The 25,351-nt window shown below is 40.6% G+C and overlaps 5 protein-coding genes across 5 annotated transcripts in view; 2 read left to right on the top strand and 3 right to left on the bottom strand.

Annotated features, from left to right (window-relative positions):
* fancm (FA complementation group M) overlaps positions 1-4,331 on the bottom strand; it is a 28,863-nt gene extending 24,532 nt beyond the window's left edge. The window contains exons 1-4 of the mRNA XM_079573287.1: positions 3,534-4,331; positions 3,292-3,464; positions 2,733-2,810; positions 2,292-2,450 (exon numbers count right to left, since the gene is read on the bottom strand). Coding sequence (XP_079429413.1) covers positions 2,292-2,450; positions 2,733-2,810; positions 3,292-3,464; positions 3,534-4,245 — 1,122 coding nt within the window. The 5' untranslated portion in view covers positions 4,246-4,331. The remainder of the gene's footprint in view (positions 1-2,291; positions 2,451-2,732; positions 2,811-3,291; positions 3,465-3,533) is intronic.
* A 189-nt stretch (positions 4,332-4,520) lies between these two features.
* Positions 4,521-7,342, top strand: iqcc (IQ motif containing C). Its single transcript, XM_079573286.1, has 5 exons — positions 4,521-4,663; positions 4,845-4,988; positions 5,535-5,886; positions 6,906-7,027; positions 7,244-7,342. Exons 1-5 carry the CDS (start codon positions 4,622-4,624, stop codon positions 7,277-7,279), a joined length of 696 nt encoding a protein of 231 aa, XP_079429412.1. The 5' UTR covers positions 4,521-4,621; the 3' UTR covers positions 7,280-7,342.
* A 411-nt stretch (positions 7,343-7,753) lies between these two features.
* On the top strand, positions 7,754-12,462 carry dcdc2b (doublecortin domain containing 2B; the record flags this gene model as incomplete). Its single annotated transcript, XM_079574258.1, has 13 exons — positions 7,754-8,034; positions 8,271-8,566; positions 8,717-8,768; positions 9,755-9,825; positions 10,005-10,136; positions 10,215-10,349; positions 10,487-10,526; positions 10,617-10,682; positions 10,747-10,897; positions 10,972-11,081; positions 11,256-11,321; positions 11,419-11,564; positions 12,438-12,462. Exons 1-13 carry the CDS (start codon positions 7,930-7,932, stop codon positions 12,460-12,462), a joined length of 1,395 nt encoding a protein of 464 aa, XP_079430384.1. The 5' UTR covers positions 7,754-7,929.
* On the bottom strand, positions 11,785-13,628 carry tmem234 (transmembrane protein 234). The gene is made up of 5 exons (XM_079574052.1): positions 13,541-13,628; positions 13,130-13,281; positions 12,941-13,007; positions 12,718-12,810; positions 11,785-12,617 (listed from the first exon to the last, which is right to left on the bottom strand). The coding sequence occupies exons 1-5, from the start codon at positions 13,551-13,553 to the stop codon at positions 12,523-12,525; spliced, it is 420 nt and encodes a 139-aa protein (XP_079430178.1). The 5' UTR covers positions 13,554-13,628; the 3' UTR covers positions 11,785-12,522.
* A 665-nt stretch (positions 13,629-14,293) lies between these two features.
* On the bottom strand, positions 14,294-24,262 carry ncmap (non-compact myelin associated protein). The gene is made up of 4 exons (XM_079574021.1): positions 24,006-24,262; positions 17,237-17,337; positions 16,231-16,315; positions 14,294-15,326 (listed from the first exon to the last, which is right to left on the bottom strand). Exons 2-4 carry the CDS (start codon positions 17,322-17,324, stop codon positions 14,981-14,983), a joined length of 519 nt encoding a protein of 172 aa, XP_079430147.1. The 5' UTR covers positions 17,325-17,337; positions 24,006-24,262; the 3' UTR covers positions 14,294-14,980.
* Between the last annotated feature and the right edge of the window lie 1,089 nt (positions 24,263-25,351).

Genomic DNA, 25,351 nt, shown 5'->3' with positions numbered 1-25,351 from the left:
ATACTACATACTGAGACTTTGTAATGTGCCACAACTTTTAACACTTCTGTCTTGCTGTGGTCAAAGTTAATTTAGTAAGTATCTGTCTGTCAGTCTGTCTTTTAAGTTTCAGACTTTGGATTTAAAATATATATGATGGGGTTTTCATGTTTTTCTCATTATTAGTTTGACAGGATACTACACGGTGCCGTAAGTGACGGCAATAGAGGCAGAGGGAAGAACCGTAAAATTGCCCTTCTGTACAATATAGTTGCCTAGAGACCGTTATAGAATGTAATCATCATGTCACATCCTATGCCCACTCTTTTCAATAAAGAAGTAAAATAATAAACACCACAACCAAGGAAAGCAAGGTACAGTTTTTAACAAACGAATGGGTAGTCTAGACTATCCCGTCATATGCACTTTAATGCCAAAACACTGCTATAGGAAGAGTAGTTAGTGCAATAGATGTCAGGAAACACAATACACTCTCCTGTGGTACAATTCCACGATCTCACGTTTACCTGAAACAACTCTGGTCTAACCTCCAATAAGCTCCAAATGTAGACAGGAAAAGCCTATAACCACATTTGCTTTATGGTCGAATACATAGGGCAAGCTAAACTCATTCATACTACTGCTGGATGACAATCATGGTGTATCGTGTACCTACGTTTCTCTGTCAAACCAATGCATTCCAACATGGACAAGATTACCTCTGTACCTCTCGCTCTATGTTCTCCATCATCAAGTCTGTTTGCACTCACTACTGTACTGCAAATGCCACTGCTGCTGAGTAGAAATGAAACCAGAGAATAGCTTGACTTTGATATGTAAGATGTGTTTATGTGTAACAGATTAAGTATATAGCTATAGTATTTTTAATTTTCTATTGCAGAACTATGGAGTTTATACATGAGCTGTTTGGTCACAATATTTTTTTAACAAACCAATGCAACTGCAGTGTTACACCAGCTATTGTCAGTCAAGTAGGTTTTCTTCTGAGATAACTATGTGTTAAATGCTTTGGCTCCAGTAAATATGCAAGCTGCATTAGCTGGACAGGAAGTAGCCAAATCAACACTGTGAGGGTCAGGGAGCATGGGGCTTTTTGAGGTCTCAAAAATGTCTGCTTTTAAAATGGAATTTTACTTGGACGGCTATTGTCACTTAACTCTGTTCTGTCAACAACTACGAATGTGGAAACTGTGATTTTTGTGTCCTTTCTGTAGTTTAACCGTGAGCAATTCAAATCCAAAGAAATGATGAGCATTCAGTGACTTGTACAGTTTCAATGTAAACGCAAAGCCATGAAGCATTTAGAGTTTAGAGTTCCCTTCAACAGGCTGTTCTTCTGCAGCTTTGTTTCCCCAGCTCAGCTTATTTTTTGTGTTTTGCTGAAGAGTGCTGTACAGTGAATATGCAAGTGCAACAGAAACGGCTACTGTGGTTTTCTCGTTTCAATAAAATGTTTCCTCCTGTTCTTTGAAATCAGTAATGTTGTTTTCTCAATTAAGAAAATAAGTCACATCACTAAAGGCAAAACTCATGATGCCATACTAAACAAAGCGTAAACACTGGCTTTATAAAACATCACAACAGCACAATGACCGTAAAACTGTGAGGCCGATCATCAAGAAAGATTATTAAGTGGGCTGCAGAAGTCTGAGGGACCCAGAGTAAAGTGCAGTGAATCAAAATCAAATCAATCCACTACATTTCTGCTATTCAAGATACCACAAGGAATTATTACATGTACTGTGCATATAAAATATGTGGCATTTTTGATCCCATTGAGAAAGAAGCAGCAAATGGACTTTTTCTCCTGTTCGGCTTTACCCAAATCTAAAAGCTTCTCGAGTGGAGAGCAACAGTGTAATGACTCATTTGAAAGACCTACAAAAGTGATCGTAACTTAAGCGTTTTTAGTCTTTTTCTTGTTGCTTTTTTGTCACATTTTCGTCCCTTTTTTATGCTTTCTTTTTTTTAGATTTGGATAAAGCCAAACTGGAGAAAATACAGTCGGTTAAGGCGGGGGGCAAGGGGCAACATTAGCAAAGCAATTATGACTTTGAAATAACATTTTGTCTACGCTGACTGCTGAGTATCTCCCTCGTCTATTCTGCTGCCGATTATTTAGAACGAGGCCTGTCTATAAGTGGTGCCAAAAATAATTGTCAAACACTGAACTATTCCCAAGTAACCAGCGAGAAAAGCACTTCATCTTTGAGACAACCATTTTGCCATAAAGCACCTACATTGTGCAACATTTACAAAAACACACTAGTTCATCCAACATCTGAACTTACCTGCAGGTATCGTGTTTGGTAAGCAGAAAGAGTCTCTCCCAGAGGGACCACCATTTTCTCCACACTGCGCTGATGAGAATGGGCCTGGATGTCAGGGCTCTCCTCTGAACGCAGCTCAATATGAGAAATGAGCAAGTTGGAGATGACAGACTGCACAGACTGAAAAAATAATAATTTTCCAATTAACATAGTTTCATTTATTTCTTCTAGGTATACGAGACTGTTGCGCTCCATAGACCAAGTTTGTGTCCAACTTCAGACTAGTATTGCAAATGTGCACTTTATTTAGAATTTTGTTTTATATGTGGCAAACATAACATTTCATATTTCTAAATGGGGCTTCAAATGTTTCGTGTTTTGGGGGAACACATTTGTTAATGTGTCAGTAATGCAGCAGTACTCCGTATACATAAAGACAAAGCAGTTCATTTCAGCACTGACCTTTGTGTCTCCCCCTGGAGTAGCACTCAGAGCCAAGATCCGGAACTGTTTGGTCTGACTGCCAAGTTGTCGGATTACCTGAGCACCAAGACAAGCGAAAGTTGAACCAACTGGATTATCATTGCACAAATTGGGAAAAGGTGAAGTGGTAGAGATCATGAAATGGCACAACACTGCCATCTTAAGGTTGCTTTAGAACATGACTGGACAAGTGTGGTCATTCTGCATTGAATGTATTATTAGTTAGAACAAATTAAGATTTTGAAAATGTAAGATAATTCACATACAAGCAGTTTTGATGCTATGCTATGCTACCAGTAATGGCTCAGTAGTTGTTCACGGCTCTTTTCTTAGTGCCACATCCCATTTTAACTCCTAACTGTGCAATTTCTGTTTCTTAACAGCATTACAACACAAAAGGCCGGAAACTATTATACTATTATAACAATTTTAAGTCTTATTAAGGTTGACATTTTAGACTGTGCTATAGCTATATACCGAATAGAAGGATGAAGTCTAAATTTGCTTGATATTGTGCTGAATAGTAGAGGCAGTGTACCTGACAGTATGCATGGTTACCCAGCGCCTTATGGGCCTCGTCTATGACAACACACTTGACTTGCAGAGCGGGACATGTGTCTCTGGACAGGTCATTCACCATGACCTGAGGAGTGAGGAAGAACACCCGTTTGGTTTTCCAGACCTCCTGCCTCTGCTTTGCTGCCGTGCTCCCTGTGGAGGTAAAGACATGATAAAAATGTGATATTAAAGTTTGGACAAGTCATTCTAAGAATACATTACCTGTTAGCTCAGCCATATGTGCCTGCGGGATTCCCATGACCTTATAGCAAGCTTCAATCTGCTGTGCCACAAGGGGTTTGGTGGGTGCCATGAAAACAATCTTCCCTGATGGATACCAGCGGTAGAAGTTGTACATGACAACAGCAGCAATAAAGGTCTTTCCTAACCCAGTGGGGAGGCACACCAGTGTGTTCTGAAACAGAGCAGCCTCTGACATCTTCAGCTGGTACTGCCTGATGGGGTAGTTTGTCGGGTAGATCCATACTTTTGCTGATGAGCTGTCAAATCCAGGGAAGTCAGGATAAGTCTGACAACCAGGCGAACTAAGAGGTAGTGCACTGGAATCTGCTCCTCTTGTGTTGTCATCTTTGTTAAAGTGTGTATTATTTAGGTGCAATGTCTTTTCTGCTTCGTGGACAGCTACCACCATCAAGTCGTCGTCATCATCGTCATCCTGAGGGTCGAACTTTGCTTTTGATTCGCCAACACGTCCTTGGATGTCTGTGTTGTGTGAAGATCCTTGGCCGATTTCATTCCAAAGCGAATTTCTTGGAGCAGGTCTTGAAGTTGAAGTCTGGGAAGTGCTGCTTGGAGTCGTCCTGCGTCGAGCCGGGCCTTTTTTTACATCTTTTTTTGACGGCCCTGCTTTGTTTTGAGGCACGACAGCGCCCCATGTTTGAAATAAAGTCCTCTGGTTTGCAGCATTACTCATCTTCAGAGGCTACACAACAGAATTTGACCAAAAAGCGTCCATTTAGTGCAGAGCAGCATTTCAAACTAAACATACGCACAGGGCATTTCCGCCGGCGTCTTTTCAAAATAAAACCAAAATATTGCTTAATCTGTTAAGTAAGCGTTTCTTAACATTTAATAATATTTATGTCGACGTTAAACAACTTAAACTGGTTGAGTTTTGTATATTAACTTAGAAATAGACTCCCAAATTGTGAAGCTAAAAGGATTGTAGATAGTGGGGTACTTTAGTTTTTGAGCATGACCCGGAACAAAATCAAAAAGTTTGAGTTCATCTCCCGCGCTGTTTTGATGGTTAGCCGTGCTGCTGCTAGCGCTGTCATGTTTCCATAGCGATGGACAGGTGTAAATTGGAGAGGATAGTCACGCGTTTTCAGGTATGTTTCCATCATTTTTTCTTCTTTAAGCTGTTTGCAGAAAAAAATAATGGCTTACCACTTAGATCCATCCCATTTATTCTCTCTGTAGCAGCGGTTTTCGAGTGATTTTTCTCCCTTGTTCTGCAGGTAACAGTGTCCAGGGAACTTCCTCAGTTCTAACTCTTCTGTTTTTCCGCAGGCGCGCGCACGAGGATGCCTGTTGAGAAACGAGGTGCGACGTGCACGAGAGGATTTTGAAGATATTGTAAAAGAAATTGACGGTGGTTTGGGCTGTTTGAAATGGGATCAGAAAATCCTGTATTTTCCACACTTCACTGACATTGTAAGCAGCATCTCTCCAGCAGTACGTCATACGTATTAATATTTCAGTGCAGAGTTGAAGGTTGTGTGTGGAGTCCCCATATCGGATTAGAAGATTACTTTTACATTTTTGCACCCGATCATGTGCTGGACACCCTCGAGCACACGGGCACATTGAGTAACAAACAAAAAGTTGTAATTTGTTGGAAGTTCAAATTTAACAGCATGGTAATGCGTGCACATTAGATGTACAGGGTTCAGAAGGGGTTATAAAGAAGTTTACCACACAACAACACCAGACCCTATCTACATTGTTAAAAGGTTGTCATAAGCTTTTGCAGTGACTACTTTGATATATATTGTTATGACTAAAACACACTCAAGAGAATCCACTGCACATAAAACATGAATGAATTTTTGGCTTTGTAAAGCAGTAAAAGAAATGAAGCAATAGATTGTGCATCACATAATGTGGTGTTGACGTGATGTTTATGATTTTATGTATAGTTCACTTACACATTTTTAATAGTGTGGCTCTAATTCTATGTTTTTCTTTGCTTATTGACAGCAAGATGCCATTTCCCCTTACAGAAGTCGAACCAGTAACTCAGAACATTCCAAATCAGAACCAAGAGACTGCACTTCCACTTCTGCAGACCAGGGTTTAAACAGGGAAGAGGATGGTGGTGGTGGTGATGGTCTCCTAGAGAAGCTCGAAGCGGAACGAGACGTTTCAGAAACCAATGCATTTACCTCTGAACCTCAGGACTTCTTTAATAGCAGTGTTCAGAAAGTAAACACAGACCCACCGAATGAACGAGATTCATCATTTCGAGAGAAAGTGATGGGCAGCGCCTGTGACTCAACTACAGTCTGGGGCAGTGTAGACACGGATATGAACTCTTGTCACTCAGTAAAAGGTGAGTATAGCATGTCCCTAGAAGTGTTGTGGGTTTTTTTTTGTTTATTTGTTTTTAGCAATGAGAGTAATAAACTTGGTAAAATGACAAAAACATATCTCCAAGTAGAGGATTGTTCTTCAAAGACAGATTGGGGGGACAAAGCAGACATAGTGAATTTAAATAAACCTTGATTTATACATATTTATATCTTCTTCGTTGCAATTACTGTTGCAATTATATAACCGGGGGCCGAGTGACAGGCAGCAGTCAGAGCAGAGATGCACAGACTCCCTCCAGCTCCTCCAGGAGGATCCGAGGAGTTCTCAGGAGACTTTGTCCCTCCAGCATGTCCTAAGTCTTCCCTAAAGCCTCCTCACGGGGGAACATGTCCGAAAGGCCTGATCAGGGAGATGTCTGGGAAGTATCCAAAAGCCATCTTGGCTGGCTCCTCTTGATGTGAATAAACAATTGGAATTGTGTGTTTTGCCCAAAGCCATTTCTAGCTCTTGCGATTCCTCCTGCTCCCTCCTTGTTCAAGGAAATTAATCATATGCATGTTTTATGCCCGTGTACAGTTTTGAGCTGTGGCAAAGCTATCTTCCATCGCTCAATAAACATTTAGGTGAAGACAATGCAACAAGGTCTATTCCTTGCTATGTTTACAACATACTCTGGTGGCAAAAATAAATGTACTCTACAACAACAAAAAGTCAGGTACCCTAGCTTTAAAAGGAAAATGACCCCTCACTTAAGATTTGAGTGACACGTTTCATTGTACAAGTCAGATTGCAAGGCAATCTAGGCACTAATTCTAACTTTACAACTTTAATTAAATTTTTACTGGCTAAAGCAGCTAATCAAATGCCTTTGAATAATGTCACCGCTTACAAAAAGAAGAGTGGGAAAGAAATAAGCATTTTACGGCGTTCCTGGAGATATAGCACGAAGGATCTTTGTTGTGTGGTGCGTGTGGATTTAACAAGCTCACATGTAGTGAAGTGGCCTTATCAATCACACCGGGTTTACTGTGTGTACAGGGCTGCGGCAGTATTGCTTGGCCCGGGATGTGCCGCGGACCCCTGAAGCCCTGCGTGGCCATAGGAACACACTGTCCATGGAGCTTCTGTGGCTGCAGCAGGCCATTGAAAGCAGGAAAAAGGTAAGGGGAAGAAACAGTACTTCCTGTTCATAGTCTATGACATGGTCCTTTGATAGGACTATGTGTGGGTTCTGTTTATGGGATACTATTGGAATTCTGAATACTGCATTAACAATATAAAAAAAAAATCAACACATTCGGCCATTCATAAACATTTAAGTAGTTTATTTTCCTCCCAATCACTCACTACTTTTTCTGTACTTGTTTTTTCTGCAGTATCTGTCTTTGAAGAATAAGCTGAGTGGCTCCTGACAGCTGCAGACCTAATGACATGTTCTTTATGTTTATCGTGTACAACATAGAAATGCAGTTTTTTAGCATAACGCTTTTTGAAATGAACGATAAATGTATTTTATATTGAAAATAAACTATTTTTATAAACACTCTCCCTTTGTTTCTATGTCGCACTTAATGTAAATAGTGTGTTTAGTTTAAGTAATTACATGAGCTGTACACTTAAATGAGCCTGTGTGGACTTACAGAAGCTCAAATTTCACTATTGAAAGACATCACTTGTCGCGCACAGAGACGCATTGTGTGTGGGTAGTTTTACAAAAACTTATTGGAGAGTCTTGTTATTTTTCACACGTAAACCATAAAATGTTCTTACAATTTTTCCAAATAGAGCTATACTGTTATTTTGTAGGGAATATAACACACTAACACATCTAATTTATTTCTGATCAAATATCAATACAAGCCAATATATGTTTTAGACAAAAACAGGTTGATGGTTATCTTATTGATCCAGCTTAGCAACACTTCACCCTCAGCCTTTGTTCCCTCCCCGTGTCCGTGGCGGCTTTTGTTGTGGTTGCCGACGATGGGCTGTCCCACAAAGCTAGTCATTGCTGTCCACGCTGCCATGGCAACCAGGAAATACTCTGAGCCATCAGCCGAGTATGTGCACAGGGGCAGAACGTGGACGGGTGGGAGTTCAGACACATCAGCCACATCACAGAAGGGACCTATTTTCACCTTCGTCCAGCAGCACCTCATCAGAGCCAGTAAGTCCTTCTAGAATTGGATCAAATATCATTCAGCGTATTGTGTGTTTGAATTATGTATACGGCAATCCTAAATGTATTGTAATTGTATTGGATTGGGATCTGTGTTTTTATACAAAAGACATTGGACTGTGTTTTTATATTTCCTTTATTATCTACAGCCTCTTTGATCACTTGGAAACTGTTTCTTGCCTTATGTAGATTTCCCCACACTTCTTTTCTGCTCTTCGGCACAGCAGTTTAGCGGGATGGCTGCCGGTACCGCAGCCCCCTCTTTGCTGCCTCCAGTGAAGAGCGTGGTGGTCTACAAGAACGGAGACCCCTTCTACACTGGCCGCAGGTTTGTGGTGAACCAGCGGCAGGTGTCCAACATGGAGGCGTTTCTGAACGAAGTCACCCAGTGCATTGGGGCTCAACTGGCTGTGAGAAACCTGTACACCCCCAGGCAAGGCCACAAAGTCACTGACCTGGAAGCGCTACAGACAGGGGCGCAGTACGTGGCGGCGGGCTTTGAGAAGTTCAAGAAACTGGAGTGAGTACAAAAATCCTTTCCTCTTTGTGTATCTGATCCCTTTACACTTGTATCGTTATAGGACAGGGACTGACATGTTATTGACCGTTTTTTGCAAATCTCGCTTCGCTTTATTGAACTGTTCAAATGTCTTGGTCCTTTTCTGTCCAGTTATGTGAATGTCGGTGTGAAGAAACAGCCTGCCCCCCGCGAAGACACGCAGGTAGGCATTTATTAATCCGAATGCTGCCCAGAGGGTCGTTTATTTATATATCACCGTTTTGCAACAGTTTGGCTGCTGTTGCGAGATGGCAGAATATAACCTGGAATGTTCCGCCGTGTGGCTTTAAAGAATAGTCTATGATACGATGTGTGGTGGCTGTAAATAAAGGTGAAGAAGATGTTGATCATGTTGGCTTGCTCTCGCCACTCGGGTTAACAAGTGTTTGCCTTCATGTGTATTTTGGAACACTGCCATTCATAAAACACATCTGCTGCCATCTCGTGTGGTTTCAAAGTCTTCTCGTGCGTGTGTTGTGGTTACTGTGGAGCTATGCCGGAAGTGTCTCTCCAACATTGATTCTGCGGGTAATTCTTACAATACAAATGTTATCACTGTTTCGCCACGTGTCTGGGCAAGCAAGAATCCAGACATCTTAGGCTCGCTACATCAGTGGAATATAGAACAGGATTAGCGTACCAATTGGCAATTGAGCTAGTCCTAATCTTTTATCAGGGTATTAATACGAGCAATATGGATCTGCATTACAATGAGCGCTCGAATGAGAAAAGCTAGTGATTCTCGATGTGGCGTTGGTTTCCATGGCTTCACCACTCAAGCGAACATGAGCGGAATGGATTGGCACTGATTACACATTATGCATAACTGACTTTTGAGATCATGTGGGATCGTTTATGTACGGGCCACAACATCTTAGTTTTTACACAACACAAGAAAAAATAAGTTGTAGCCAAGTGCCACCGATCATTCCATTGCTTTCTGAATGTTGCCGTATGATAAGAGTTTACTCATGTTTGAAATAGCAGTGGTTGGTCTTGAGTTTGTCTACCCCCATGTTACCCCCATTTGGTTTCCTGGTAAAGCAAAGGTCAAAGTCAAAAGTCAAATTAGGTATTCAGAGACCTTTAAATCTATGCCCTTTTCAGACCAATTCATTATTATCCATTTGATTTTATTGCTTCTTTCAGACTAAAGTGATCCAAAGGCCAAACGTCTCAGCCAAATGGAGGAAGTTTATTCCTATACCCTGCATTATACAGTAAGTGTGAGCATGTTATTTTGAACTTGTCTAAAGGAGACAGACGGATTATGTAGGATGACTCAAACATGCTTGACTTAAAGAAAACAGAAGTCATGGACTGTTTTTTTAATGAGGAAACATCACATGATGGTGGTCACAATCTCAGTAATGGGAGTTTATTTTTTCATTGTTTTTAGTGTTTTTCGTAATGGAGATCTCCTGTGTCCACCATTCCGGTTCATCATTCCTCGCACGATGCAGCAGGACCTGGGGCAGGTTTTGAGTTTAATCACAGAGAAGGTTAGCCTTCGAACTGGCGCTGTACGCAGGTAAGTGTAAAAGATGGGGGAAAATGGAGGGAAAAGCTAAATATCAGATCTAAACTTCATACTTCTGTGTTCTCCGAGGTTGTGCTCTCTGGAAGGAGTGCTCGTGGCCTCGGCCTCTGAGCTGGAGACAGGTCACTTTTACGTTGCCGTGGGGACGGAGAGGTTCAAGAAACTTCCATATTTGGAGCTGCTGGTCTCAAAAGCGGCGGAGAGGTATTGTTATGCAAGGATTGTGTGTGCAGTGCTGTGTTTACTAGCTGTCAGGCTAATGGCCTTCAGACAGAAGTGACAATTTATGTCCACCACAGTGCTCTCTGATCCCTCACCTTTTGTCCTCTTTCTTTTTGGAGGAATTACCCTGGGAAGAGGCGGATGTTACGGAGGAATGAGGTACTTTGTCAGGTTTGGCTGCCTGACTTTCAACTGCTGATATTGCAATAAGGACACCTGTACAATAACTTGTGTCTATTGCATTGTTAGAACAGAAAAGAAATGAATGGAACTGATGACCAGTACAGTGACTCAGCTCTGCTTAACTCACCAGAGGTAAGGGAATAATAATGTAACTACACGTTGTTACACATTATGATCTGACTTTGTGTTGTCCTAGTGCGATGGCAGACGGGTGAAGTCGACTGGAGATGAAGCCTCATCTCCACAGGCCTCACAGCAACGAGTGGGCCCAGAAGATCCTTCTGTGTTTTTTTCCAGACCAGTAAAGGTGCACAAAAACCGAGGGTATCCGCTTCCAAATGGAGCAAGTAAGGAGCGACTATATCTAGTATAAATGTCTTTATATAGAAACTGTTGATTGTGATATCTATGTACGTCCCAGCCCGGCACAGTTTGTTTAAAAGAGCGGGGCGGAGGAGGAGAGAGGAGGTGCGAGGAGCAGAGGAAGTGCCAGAGGATGAGAATACAGCCACTGAGCTTCCCATTGATCAGGTTTGTGTGTTAGCTGTACTTTCATGTGTTACATGAGTCAAATCATGTTAAAATGAAATAGTCCATCATTTATTACTCAACTTTGCTGAACTACACAGGATTCCATTTAGTTTTGCAGACATTTTAAATAAAGTAGATGTATAGTTGTGTAGTTTTAATACCATATTATTCTAGAGAGTGGCGGAAACAGTTGAGGATGAGGAACTAAATGCTGCAGAACCTTTGGACGACACAATTCAGGTGGTAATCATTTCAATATAAGTATAATAATTGTCTATATGATTGAATAGAATAAACTTATGAAAACTGCACCATTGTAACAAGTACTCATGTGCAGGGAGTGTCATCTGGAACAGAGGATAACCAGGGGACTGGTGAGGATGCTGAGAACATAAAAGATTCTACTAAACGCCTCACCTTAAATCATTCTGACCAGGAAGAGACTGCTTTAAAATCAAGAGCCTCATCTCAAGGACAGACAAAGTCTCCAAGAGTAAGACTAACTCTTTACCCTCTTGTAAAAAAAATCCAGCTTGTTCTTTCTATTGTTAAATGTTAATTTATTTCTTTTCAATAGAATCCAAAAGCAGAACAAAAACTTTACACAGAAGACCTTGTGACAAATGCAGTTGTTTCATCATAATGTTCTTGACAAGAGCCGAGCGAACGATATAAATGTACTGTCAGTTAACGTGTATGCCATGTTGTGATTATCAAATAAATTATTTTATTTTATTTTTTTAATTGACAGTTTACTGTCTGCCTAACCTTATATGTAAGATTTCAATTTTAACTTTATAAAAGAAAGCAGCTTTTGTCAGAAACAGCCAGGACAGGGAATGGGTTGTGTCAAGTTTATTTAACACTTGATACAATATTTAAATATATAAATAAAATCTTAGTATTTTGCAGTTACTTAAATAAACGTTTACATTTTACAAAAATAAGTATATTCATGTAGCTCAAGAAAGAAATAACTAAACCTTGTGCAGGTTAAATGATGCAGCTCACAATAAAAATGCTTTATAATTACATGGAGAGTTTTTTTTCAGAAAACCGCTACACATTCAATATAGAACAGCAATTATCTTATTGCCACACAAACACACTGCAGTGTTGTTACATAGATGCAAAATGTTTCTGTTCTATTTTTACGCCCGTTGTAAAACTGCTGCCCATGGGGCTCGTTTGAGAAGAGTTTAACTAGTTAACAGTCTCCTTTTTCTGAACATGCCATAAATCTACTTGAGGCCCAAACTGAACCTTAAATGAACCCTCTTTGTATCAAAAACAGACAAGCCTCTTAAGCAGAGAAGACACTGCCTGAATTTAAATTGTCTCCCAAATTCTTTACAGCCTGACAGTGCTCAGTGGGTGCTGATAACGAGAATACAAAGCTGTCTGCAATACACCACGGAAAAAAATACACATACACACAATGTTAAACTTGAGCCTCATTCTGTTTTGATGGATTCATGGAGCTCATGACACACAGAGTAATCCCTGTCATGGTGAGAAACATGCCTGCAACAGCCCCTGGAGAGAGAACACAATATTTTCACAGTATTAACTGCATCATTATTAATTCAGTGCTTGATGAACTTCAATACATATTTAATTAAGTTTTCTCACTTACTTTTTCCATCAAACTCTTCACCCAGTAGTTTTCCAGTGATTAATGTACAAAGGAATGTCAGGGAGTTTGTCACAGGAACAGCAAGAGATAGTTCTAGATCAAATATAGATACACAAATAACATTTAAAGTGCATGTGGCATTTCCTGTTTTATTATCAACATCTAAAACATTACTTATGCTACTATAAATAATCTTTTTTGTTATTATTTTTAGGATGCTTACCAGTTGTAGACAACGTGTAATAATATATCAAAGACCCACTCTGGTTTAGAAGGAATGGCACCATGTACTGTGAGAACACAAAGAGAAGGACAGACTTTAATTATGTAGACACTTTTTCAGCCAAACGCTTTAGGCTAAGCGCTTCTTGCTGACCTGTCAATTAAGAAGTAATGTGTCACTTAAGCTTACACTGAGGTTTAGTAGGAGAAACTTGAGCTCGGCCAGGAGCTGGACCACTCTGCTGGCCTGGGTCACAGTCTCTATGCCCTGTGTGCCTCTCTTCAGGAGCGGGTTTGTGCAGCCCCACAGCGCTGACACGAGCACCAGAGACAGCAGCTCCACTGAAACATAGAGAAGAGCAAAGGCTATGTTTTCTGACTGCTCAATTACGTGTGTATGAATGAGCTGGCGCAGTCCACTTCCTTAGCATAACATTAGCATGCTATTCGAGTTCACCTTAGATCAGCTGATTTACAAGATAATATTTGTGATGGCTGGCAAGAATCTGCCACAGTTTAGTTTAAGGAGTATAAATGTGCATGAAATGTTTAAAAGCAAGAAGTGAAAGGCGTTATAAAGAGTGAAGCGAATCAAACTCACCGACAGACACCATATTGTAAACAGTAGCATGCCCAAGTTGCGTTCAAGAAAACGCAGCTGTTGCGAAATTAGTCCAACCCTAAATATATATAAAATATATATATATATTTGCAACTTCAGCTAAAGACGCACAAACTATATAGGTACAAGTTAATTGGTTTACGGTGAATTGGAAAAGTTTTTATCAGCACTGCTCCGGGGTTAGATAGTGTGTCCGAGTTTTGGGGAATGTTGCTGTTAAATGCTGCGACCACTAGAGGGAGCCAACTACATTAAGTCCGTATATTGTAATGGACATTGGGCATCATGTGGAGTTGATGAAATCCACAATAAGATATTTCAAAAGACAATACTTAAAAAATGCGACCATTTTATTATGAACATTATTTGTTTGTTAAATATACACACAAAGAAATGCAAATATCTAGGTAGACTCGGACTATAATAAAGTGCAAAATCCTTTAGCATTAACAAACAAGGATTCACAGGAGTATAAACAAAAATAATGGTTTAATTATTCACAAAAAATATCACATACATTAAAAACAATATAATAATTTACAATGTTGGTGCAATATGTTTACATGTAATGGAGTACAATCTATACACACATCTTCACTGTACTCTAATACATTAATGCATATTCTTTGTAAATGTTGACCAAGTAATCACTTTTATGTATAATTCTCTTCATATTTGTGATAAGCCTACATACAAAAAATCTTACTGGCTTCATAACTGTGAACACTGCCATCAATGACACAAGTATGAGAAGAACAATTTCCTTGTGCAGTCACTCATTGTGTCTTCAATGTTTGTTAATAATGAGAGGTGACAATGGGGAACTCTAAAGGAAGGATTAAGGCTCTTTCATGAGATGTTCCTGGAACTTATTTGGCAAGCCTCCACGAGGACACAATGGCACATTTTGATCTAAAACCACAAATGGTGCTTTCTCAATTGCGTTCACAGGATGGTCTCTCAGAGTGGATTAGCCATTAGGTGAGATTGATGGACTATCTATAAAAATGAAACTTAATTTCATTCCATGATTCAATGGAGAGATTCTTTGTCAACTTAAACCAATAGTTGTATTATTATTCCTTCATAATGGATGAAACGAAAGGGAGGGGCAATTATTTCTATGAAGCTCGGACAGAGCTTCCCTTTTGGGCTTGCAGGTGGGTGTAGACTTTGGGGGTAAATGTTGGAGCTCACATGGCATCACTGAATTACTTCTACATCTGTAAACATCTGTGTAGTGCCAGTTCCTTCCTCACATGTGTGCTATTATTTCTTTAGGGCTTCCTTTAACCTGTCACCGGTTTGAGGACGAGATGGGGTCCTACAATCCCACTCTTGAAACAGTTACTTCATTGTACTTCCTGGAGTCTTCTTTCAGTCAGTCAGTCAACGTCCCTGATGAAACTATCCGCGGCGCTATGTGTTCTCCATCTCGGGCAGGTCATGAATAGTCACCACAGTGGAGCCGCTCGTCGCGCTGAACTGCTCTATCTGTTCTGTATTCTCGTCCACGCTGCTGAGCTCCGCCCTGGGCAGTCGGAAACCGTTTTCCGAGGGGGGGTTGGAGTTGTCTTCCAGGCTGCTCAGCTCTGCCCTGGGGAGCCGGAATCCGTTTTCCGAGGGAGGGTTGGAGAAGGAGATGCTGCCAGACACAGAGCTGATCCCCACTGCAGTCAGGGGCATGTTGCTTTGAGTGGTGGACTGGGACATTTTGGGGCGAGGTTTGGTCGAGGCGCCGAGGACCCTGGAGACATGTGTCCTCCTGTGCACAAAGGGAAAGTTACAAATGTTACAAAAACCACTCACTTAGGTAACGGACTTGCTATTATTATCATCTTTGTGTGGTTTGTCAAATCTAAACTTTTTACAAGCATTTAAAGTTCAAACATGGATCAGAGAGCCTAAACGATACTCTATTCTTAACAGAAGACCATTATATAATAATAATTTTCTTAATTCAAGGCCATACCAACTTTAGTTTGTTCTTCTACATATTGAGAAAGCAAAGAATGTGACAAAAAGTCCATTGTGCCTCAACCAGGAAGTAGCCGGCTAGTAAGAAAGAAATTAACTCATTGGAATTGGAATGTGAGAAATGTGTCAGGAAATTAATCTAGCCATTTAACATTCACACCTTGTCTTTATATACATTTTGTAAAAAGAAAACATTTTAGAAAGGAATTGATAAATTATAACAACATTTATAACGAGGCCTCCAACTGTGTCACAAAAGCATTTACACAAACAGGAAAGAAAACATTTTAAAGTGTAACTATGCCCTAACTATTTCATTGTTATTCATTTCAAGCTTGACAAATGCATTGTAGGACTTCTTTTGAACAATATCTGAAGTTCTTTTTAACATTATGATTAATTCTTACCACTACACGAGTGTTAAAATGGCAATGACGCATATGAAGAGTTGATTACTAGTTGTCCCTTGGCTTTGTGTCATGCCTGCCTCATGAGACATAAAACTGTAAAGCACATTCAGACTCTCCCATTACAAAAAAAGGTGGCATAAAACATTTTAATTGCAGTCGTCCGTGATATAATAAAGAACTACAAGTACGAGCCATTGCCGGTGCTAAAAACAGCCCTCGTTTGTCTGGTGCATAGTGATCTTTCATGTAGAAATTGCCTGCCCATGGGGAATGCAGCCTTACCGGTTGTACGTTTTAAGAACGATGAGTAGAAAGGCGAGAATAATTATGATGCCTATGACAATGACCGCGATCATGGCCCCAGAACCTGAAAGAGACATGCAAAACAAGGCAGAAGCAGGGGTTAAGGTCATGGTTTATGGTATGGAAGATTTGCATGTTACAGTTTGGAAGCAGCAGTGACACTAACACTGTAAATATTTGTGATTTAAGGCCACTCCTGTGCAATTTATCTTGATGACGGCGTGACGTAAGCCTTTTATACTGGTGACGCTTGGTTTGCCACGGTTTTATAGATTAGAGGAGGAGACTGTTGAACCGGACCTTCGATTACACATCCTTGTTCACATGAGAACAATGGAGGAAGCATGTGCGCCCACACACGGCATATTCGCCTTGAGATGTGCAGATGGGTGGGTCATTTCACATTCAAAGGATGCACATTTTATTTTCATAGGCTCTTTTGCATTGTTTCTGTTTGTTTCATTTTACAGCATATTTAAAGCCACATTGCTGAACATTTCAAGTTGTATGTCGCTTACAAGAGCAACCAAACAACAAGCAAGATGAATAGTGCTATTTTTGAAAGAGGACCTCATCTAATTAAGTCTCTGTTCAGGTCTCTCCTCAGGTGTGAGGAGAGATGAGCTCTCACAGTAAAAGATGTATTTATAACGAATAAAAGCACAAGCAATGAAATAAATCATTGAGTTCTCTTCTAGTGCAGACATTTTTCGGACTGCATTCTGTTCCTTCTTCTGGTAACTGAAGGGAACAATGTGCAAAAAACAAAAGCAGCACAGCCAATATAGAGAAAAGTGTGTAAATTCAAGCACTGGAAAACTTCCTTTGCTTGTGAAAAGAGGTCAAATTGTGCGCTAAACTTACAGGCATTAAGAAATACATTGGTAATATTTGTCTTCTTAAAGATAACAAGACAGAGGTCATGAACCAGCCCCAGCTAAATAAAGGTTTGCAGTGCTACATGTACAGGGGAGTATTCACTTACTCTGGATTAGAATTTGCTCTTTGGACTTGGTAACGGTGGTTGTGTTCGCAGTTGTATTAATCGCAGGTGAGACAGTTGAAGCTTGCATGTTTGGCAATAGCCTGCAAAGACAAAAGACATTGCCAGGTTAAAAAAAAAAAGAATCTTTACAACTCCCAAGATGAGAGTAGAAGAAAACTTTCAGACAACAGATAGTAAAGGAAATGCACAGATCATCCAGTGCAATTCTCTGGAACCTCCTGCTAGTATTGTCACGAATATTAGCAGAAGATAAAATGTTTCACAGGTCATTTCTATAACTAATCAACACTGGCATCTCTTCTCACTCCATCAGTCGCTGCTGCAGAGCCACAAACATGAACAATATGAGCCATGAGCGGGATAGTCAAAGAGATGAAACCAAACTGACATGCTGTTATGTGAAAGAGGTTTTGATTTACTGTTTGTTTTCTTTATTCAGAGCCCCATCGGTCTCATTAGAGCTTTATATGGAAGTCCCGAGAAAATGTTTAAACTCAATAACACATTTCTCAGAATATAAATGATTGAGTGAGTGAGTGAAGGACGTTTGGTGATCTTGGCTTTTCTGTTTATGTCCCTTTAAGTTTTGCATGCTAACTAAGGTAGAACATGAGTAGGAACAAATAGAATCCTCTCACATCTCAGTTTGGCTTATGCTGTTGTCGTATGCGTAAATGGATGGGGTTAGTTGTCCAGGAAAAATCCATCATAGTAGAGATATTTCTATACAGCTATTATGCTATTAAAGTGATAGTCTGTAAGTTTTACCAAGTTTTTATGCACTTTGACATAACATAAAGTAATTAATCTTCTGATCTTAGCAACTAATCGGAATCCCAGGTGCCATCACTTCGACCAATGAGAGGAGCTCTCCTGTGAACTTGTGGCCGGTCAGAAGGGGAGGGGGCGGGCAGTGATGTAGCCTACTGATGTACCTGAACGCGTTCATTGAACGAAAGTTCGTGAACTCGTTCCTATTTTGGGCGAACGTGAACTGAACGCACTGGATTACTGCCTGATGAACGAAACCATGAACGCGTTCATTCTGGTGTCTGTGAACGGCATTCTCATTCTATTTACGTTCGTTCAATATGGTGCCAGATTTCTTATATCAGTGAATATAAAACCCCGCCGCGCCGTCAAAGTTTACCAGCGGCTCTAAACTCTGGCGGGTCCACAGTGTAGCTCGCGCTAGCTCCGCTCCGCCCCCGCGCCAACTGTGTCCAGTCCTGTGGCGCTGAACTCTGCTGTTTATGGCTCTGGCACATGCCCTGGCGCACGGGTAACCAGCGGGTCCGCACGGTGCCCGCAGCAGTCACAGAGTGAGGTTACGTTTCCCTTGTGTCGCTCCAAACTCCTCTGCTCCGCGGTGCGCACTCATTTGCATAAAGCCACAATGTGGAGTTTTTAACAACAAATTAGCTCCTAAAACAATCTTATTCACATGATTAATTTACCAAATTAACACAAATGCAATTGAATATTTGTAGCTTCATTTTCCACTAAGAATTTACCAATTAAACTTAAAAAAAAAAAGATTAGCAAAGATATCCAAAATCCACTCTGAAAACAGTGACAGGCTGACATGAAAGAGTTTGCATAACACTAAGTGAGGAGGCCATAATATTTTTGACTCATGGCTGAAGTCAACTTTCTCCAGCTCTTCCAAGGTTGGCAAAAATGCATCTCAAAATACTTCAGATTGTTGCTTTAAGATATGGAATATAAAAATATTTCCCTGAGAGGGAAAATATACTTCTCACCTATTTCACCCCTGATCTGTTTCATGCCTGAATAATAGCTTGCAGCAAAAAAAAAGAACAACAAAAAAAAGAACTGTGAACTAGTTCATTTTTGGAACTATGAACAAACTATTTACTATAAACAATTATGAACTATGAACAAACTAGTTCAATTTGTGAACTGAACTAGTTCATGTAGAAAATGAACTTTCCCAACACTGGGGACACTTTTGAAATCTCTCTCTCTCTCTCTCTCTCTCTCTCAGTTTCCAGACTAGGAGTGGTTTTCAGGTCAGGAGAGAACTTGATTGTTTACTTTGTAGATCTGTCTCTCTCTCCACATTTTGCAATCTTACAGACTATCACTTTAATGGAGCCTTGGGTAAATTGTGATATTGTAGTGGAAAATGTAATCAAATTGAAACCCTATTGTCTCACAACACTCTTATCACACATGATCAGTATGGGTATGGTGTTTCCAAAGCCACACAGTACGGGCCATCTAGTATTCAAATATTATCATCAATTTGAATCTGTGTTTTATTTTCCGCATGTCACAGGAGCTCCTCTGTCTGAGGACGATCCCACTTGTTGTTGAGGAAACAACTGGGGCAGAGCTTCTGTTCGGGGCTGTCCCTTAACTCTACTCCACTGTGATAATCCTGTGCCAACTCTGCCCTCTTCTGTGAGCTCTCAGCTCACCTAAACGTCATCATACATTACTCAGCTTTAACCTCGTGATAGGAGTGACCACGTTTTGCAATGTTGAGGTTAAAGTCCTAACCTCGGAGAAGAGCTGCTAAAGAGAATGAGGACTAGAGTAAATATCAATACGTCCAAATGTAGGTCCGGTGAAAGGAAAGCGGGGTATTTTTGATGACAAGGTGATGGAAGAATTCGATACAATATACGTCTTATCCTCCGTACAATAAATATTGCACAATCAGCTCTGTGTTGACAAACTATTAGCCGCAGCGATAAGTATTGGTGTACATTAGCCTACTGTTTGCAGAGGGGGCCGCTGCTGATAAGTGCATGGGGCTGTTGAACAGATTGTGATGTGTTTAAGTGAATATTATGGTGGTGATGCACTCTGTATGGAGCTGTGTATTGTTCATAGTCTGGCTCTTCACTCAAATGGTCTCAGAACATTTTGGGGATTGACTTTACTTTTTAAGTAATAATGTGATCACTCAGATAGGACTGCAGTCTTGTAATACAAAGGTCTGTGGTGGTGTTACTTTTCCCATGTGGCTGGAGAGAGATCAGTGATCGGTTAGACTGTGCAGATCTCTGAGGAACATATGAAGCTTATGATGCTTTGAGTTTGTATCACTGTAATGTTAGAACCTATTTTAATTATCTCTAATTATATATCAGTGATAGTGAACAAATCAATGTATCTGGTTCAATTTATTCTATTTATTATTTCTTTATTTAAATGGGGACTGTACATATTATTGAATATATAAAATATGTGGATATGTCAGATTTTAGCCATAGGCTAATTTCCATCTGTTGTCCCGAGACAGGATGATGTGAAACTTCACATTGAACATTGACCAGTAAGACACATCAAGGTCACAAAGCAATGTGTATTAGTGTAAGGTGTTAAACTCTGTTTCCTCCCACCACAAACACTGTATTCGGTGTCACCTTGGTGAGTAAATGTACAAATCAATGGTCGGATGTTGTGCATCTCACAATCATTAAACACCACTCGACTAGAGGCTGCAGTTTGCGTGTTTGTTTGTCATGCTCCTCTCTGTTATTGTCACTCTCTTGTTGCTGAAGCAACACTACTTCCTCAAATACATGTCTCCAATCATGTTGTACTGAATAATGATATAGTGATTAGAATTACAAGCACAGGCAGAGTCATGTCATGTTGACATTCCCGTCTAATCCGTGCTGTGTTCAGGATCTTTCCAAGATATTAGGTCTGAACTCTGAGTGCAGCTCAGCATCAGAACACTCTTTGGTGTGTCCATGTACTTAATAGTCATATATAATTATGTCTAACAGTAAATCATTGAATGTTGCATGAATAATTGTGACTCTTGCAGTCTGAGTAAACAGGCGTCATACGTCATGGAATAGATCAGGTGCATGTGCGGAGAATGGATGAGGGAGTGGACTTGGCAGCTAATGTAACCGACAGATCAATTAAAAAATGAGTTTGTCTTTATGAATTTTCTCTTAGTGCCTTGGCAGATAAAGGCCGTTATATCAACTCAACTAACCAAAAGGAAATGTGTAGTGGGTCCTTGGTAACAAGTGATCTCACAGACAGAGCAATGGGAACCGTAACATGGCCTGTGCTGAAAAGGTCAGTGGGATGTCACTGCAGACTTGTAAGAGCAGCAATCTACTTCCCCTGAGAATCCAATATCCTCTTTAATGCCCGTGCCCTGTCAACAAATCATTTCTGTCTGTTCAGAGACTCGTAGCATACAATGGAGACAACTAGTTTACTCTTTTTACAAGGACCATGTAACGCAGCCTGCCCTTCGTAACAGATTCAAAGGATGCTCAGTCAATATTTGAGCCGACAAACAAGGCACAAGTGTAAACCATTTAATATAGTTGTACATATTTACCTTTTTTCACATCAATCATAGTATTTGGGGGATTCTAAAGTCGATCATGTAGCATGCACACTTTTGAAGAAATAATTGTTAGCTGGATTGCTGTAAATTGTATTTAGATTTATTGCCTACTGGTTTTATTGGATCTGGCAACCCAAAGCATGGCACTTGTGGGCTTGCACAATGAGTGGGTTCAAGATCACACAAAACAACGTTCAATTTTCAGTACCTGTATTTACTGGCTTTAGTTGTTTTTGCAATTTGATTTTCTATTGATTGATTGATTTCATTTCTTTATCTCTTTATTTCTAAACTCAATCAAGCAAACATGACATTTTCTGGCCTCAAACTCATGATGCAAAAATAAGGTGTGATTAAAAGGCTGAACAGAAAAAGGACTTTTGGTGAGTCATCAAAGCGCCCCATGAGCTAAGCAGAGATATTAGGCGTATCCGAGGGGTTACATTTCCATCAGAGGCTAGTGATTCAAGACAAACAACTCAAAGTCTGTCTATTAATAAAAATAAGTGTGATGTACATTTCTGTTTGAACCGCTTGTAACTTTCATTCTGTATACATCTACCGCAAGACCTCATGAGTCACAATACTTCTCTACAGAGGAATATAACCGACATAACAGTTTTCTGATTGCTTCCCTTTAATTAATGACATTGATGAGTCATTCATTCAGCTCTTAACGGCTGACTGAGATACCGCTACAGTTATTCACACAGCTCTAAAACTTTCCATCTTTTACAACTGTAAAGTTTCCTGTTTCTCATGTGAGTTGGAGGCGCCTGAGAGGCATTTGGTAATAATAGTGCTGTGCCATAAAGACATTCAGGTCAAATATTTTAACATGAATACGCGTATTCATGTTAAATTCATTTGCTCTCAGTCATCCAGGAACAACTCTCCATTGCAGTAAAGGCTCTTGAAATATACTGTACATCCCCCTTTTGTCTCAGTTAGAAGCATTTTCCTTAAACCTTTCATCACATCACAATCTTCTTTTACACCTGCCAGCGCCTCAGCAGCTTCGCTCATTCTATAGAGCGCCACACTCATTTGTCTGTGTCAGTTTAAAGCTGCCTTAAGCCATCCTCTATTGTCAGTATCAGGATCAGTAGTGAACTCTGCTCTGCTCCCCACAACTCCTCCACTGGCTGTGTTTACAAGTGAAGAGGGTGTTGGGGGTACACTGTGAGGCGGGGCAGGTGTGGAGCTCGTCTCTGCTTCTGCAGGACAATGTTGAGACACTGTTTCGAAGGTGGCGCATCGAGTGATGCAATGTGGGAATGCAGATTAAAATTCTGCCTTCAATCAGCCGCTCAGGTAGATTTACAAATGCACGAACAGCACATATAGTTTGAGAACCTTTTTTTTTAAATAGCTGTGCATTTTTTGCATATCTGTTTTGTTTTGGATGGGGAGAAAAACAGCAGTGAGAACATAGACATGCTTTTATAGTTTTGTTAACTTAACTTATTAGTGACATAGACAATGAAAAACATGGACATAGCATTAGTATTAGCTGCTGAAGCCCAGTAGGAAGTGAAAGCAGGCTCTGGACGGTCCGTACTGCAATGGACTTTCCATTGAAACATTTATTGCCTTTTTAAGTCATTATTGAACTCAGGTTTGTCATTCTTACCTTCACCTGTTAACACACAATATCGTCCTATTTTATTTTCTCTCTATTCTAAACAATGGAGCTGGCTCCAAAAACCCAGCCAAACTGCTGGCATGAACGAGATTCAGTCAGTCCACGCTGAACGCTATGAGGGGCCCTTATAAGTGTTTTATTTTGAGGTCAGCCTTGTCCTTGTCCCTGTTATTGCCCAGGCTGCTGATTGCCTGTTCCACCGTACTGTGTTTCACCTGTGCCTCTCGTTCCCTAGTGCAGGACCCTTCTCCCCAATAAAGGAATCACTGTTGTTTGAGATCCCACAGGGCACATTTTTCATTCAAACTATATGTATAGCTTTCAATCCATATTATCTGACCACCCCTGACCACTGTACTGCAGATAATAATCTTATACACAAGAAGATGGACTTGGGATTGCGAGTGCAACCTCCCCTTGATGCATAACGCAACATATTACAGTGTTGAGAGTGAATATGTAGTTGCCACGTGGAGTTTTGCCTCTGAGCAGGCACCTCCAAATGAGATTTAGCTTCTAAATTATTGAGGAAACCCTGGAAACACAAAAATGTGATTGATAAAATGGTAAAAACAAACAAACAGGCTGCCTGTGCGCTGGTCACTCTAACAGGCGTCTCAATCTCAGCCTGTGGAATCTGAGCTATTCCTTTCACCTCAGGCTCACCTGTGTCTGGCTCTGAGTGGGGAAGCCCCTCTCTCACAAACATCCACTCTTATATTCTCACAAAGCCCTAACATATGAAGACTTACCCAAGTGTCCCACGCTGAACCTGGGCAGTGGCTCAGCTCCCTCAGTCTCGCCCTGAGGGGAGCATAGTCCACCGGCTGAGCTCCGGAGGGGACCCAAAGATTCAAAGTATAGTCCTGACAGACAAATCCAGACGAATGTGGCCGGTGTTGTGATCCGGAGCCGGGCGAGAAAACGCTACTCCGAGCAGAGCTGGAGAAATAATGTGAGGCAGCTGGTTTTTCAGGTCCTTCCGCCCAGCTCTGAGGCGTGGTGCAGCCTGGGACATCACACAGGAGGAGGCTCCATCAAGGATCAAAGAGGCTGCAGGCATGCTGCAGCTGCCAATAAAAAAGCCTAACAATGAACTTGATTGATAAGACACTAAGCTCCGTTTACTGCTTCTCCCACCGATTCGACTAAAATCATTTACCAAAAACATGACTCTTTTGTCCAAGCCTTGAATACAAAGGTTTGCACATATTTCCAAAACTCAACTCTTTCTTTGCCAGAGCAATAACATTTGTTATTCGCCGAACACATGAGGAAAAGGTCACTTTTGTTGTTTGCATTTGAAGTTTCATTAGAAAACACATTTGCTGTGCAGTGTGGTTACATCAGCACTGTGTGTGTGTGCAGGTTTTGACAACAGTTCTCATTTTTGGAACAATGTGTGCTTTTGACCCAAGGCTGCAGTGCTTTTTGAATTTTGTCCAAATAAAGAAATAGTTTGCGGTGTTACAGTGAAGTTAATTGTGAGAGGAAAAGCAGTTACGACAGCATGAAGCTAATGGGGCCCCAGGTTTCTTGCCTCTGCATGAGCTCAGTTTGCTTTAGATCCGGCCATGGGTTAAAAAGAAAATCTGTTAATATTAGCAGCCAATTTGTTTTGTATAATTCCTTGTTTCATGTTGGTACCATATGTAAGTTATTGCTATAAACTTGCAGTTTTACCAAATAAGTGAATAAATGATTTTCTTTGGGGTCTGTTTATCTGTGATATATATGTATAGCCGTTATCATATTTAACCTAATGTGCACCTGTATGGACCTTTGAAAGCTTTCACATACATGTATGGTTTAAAAATTAACAGTGAGCATAATGTGACTGTGCAAAGGTACTTGGTGTGTTTGTTCAAAGTACACAACATACTATACCGGCCACCTTTTCCATTAATTGCAGCCTGGTAGTGACCTATAGGAAGTTCCTCTGCTATTAGACGCTTTAGCGCGGAAAACGTGCAGCATAAATCAGGCTGTATAAGGAACTTGCAGTCTTAAAATAGGCAATGCTTGTGCAGAGACTTGGAAAAAAATCTCTGGATCTGTATAGGCCAATTATCTTATTCATTGCCTTATACAATAAATT

Source organism: Gobius niger, assembly GCF_951799975.1.
Source record: "Gobius niger genome assembly, chromosome: 16".
NCBI classification, from domain to species: domain Eukaryota; kingdom Metazoa; phylum Chordata; class Actinopteri; order Gobiiformes; family Gobiidae; genus Gobius; species Gobius niger.
This window is presented reverse-complemented; position numbering and strand designations above follow the sequence as displayed.

Excerpts from the sequence above, each read along its gene's own strand:
- iqcc (XM_079573286.1), top strand. The coding sequence starts at position 4,622 with ATGGACAGGTGTAAATTGGAGAGGATAGTCACGCGTTTTCAG. Across the intron at positions 4,664-4,844 it reads GGATAGTCACGCGTTTTCAG|GCGCGCGCACGAGGATGCCT; the intron begins GTATGTTTCCAT and ends GTTTTTCCGCAG. Across the intron at positions 7,028-7,243 it reads CCATTGAAAGCAGGAAAAAG|TATCTGTCTTTGAAGAATAA; the intron begins GTAAGGGGAAGA and ends TTTTTTCTGCAG.
- tmem234 (XM_079574052.1), bottom strand. Across the intron at positions 13,008-13,129 it reads TTCTCCTACTAAACCTCAGT|TACATGGTGCCATTCCTTCT; the intron begins GTAAGCTTAAGT and ends GTGTTCTCACAG. Across the intron at positions 12,618-12,717 it reads TGAAGAGTTTGATGGAAAAA|GGGCTGTTGCAGGCATGTTT; the intron begins GTAAGTGAGAAA and ends TTCTCTCTCCAG.
- ncmap (XM_079574021.1), bottom strand. The coding sequence starts at position 17,324 with ATGCAAGCTTCAACTGTCTCACCTGCGATTAATACAACTGCGAACACA. Across the intron at positions 16,316-17,236 it reads AGAGCAAATTCTAATCCAGA|GTTCTGGGGCCATGATCGCG; the intron begins GTAAGTGAATAC and ends TGTCTCTTTCAG. Across the intron at positions 15,327-16,230 it reads GTTCTTAAAACGTACAACCG|GAGGACACATGTCTCCAGGG; the intron begins GTAAGGCTGCAT and ends CTTTGTGCACAG.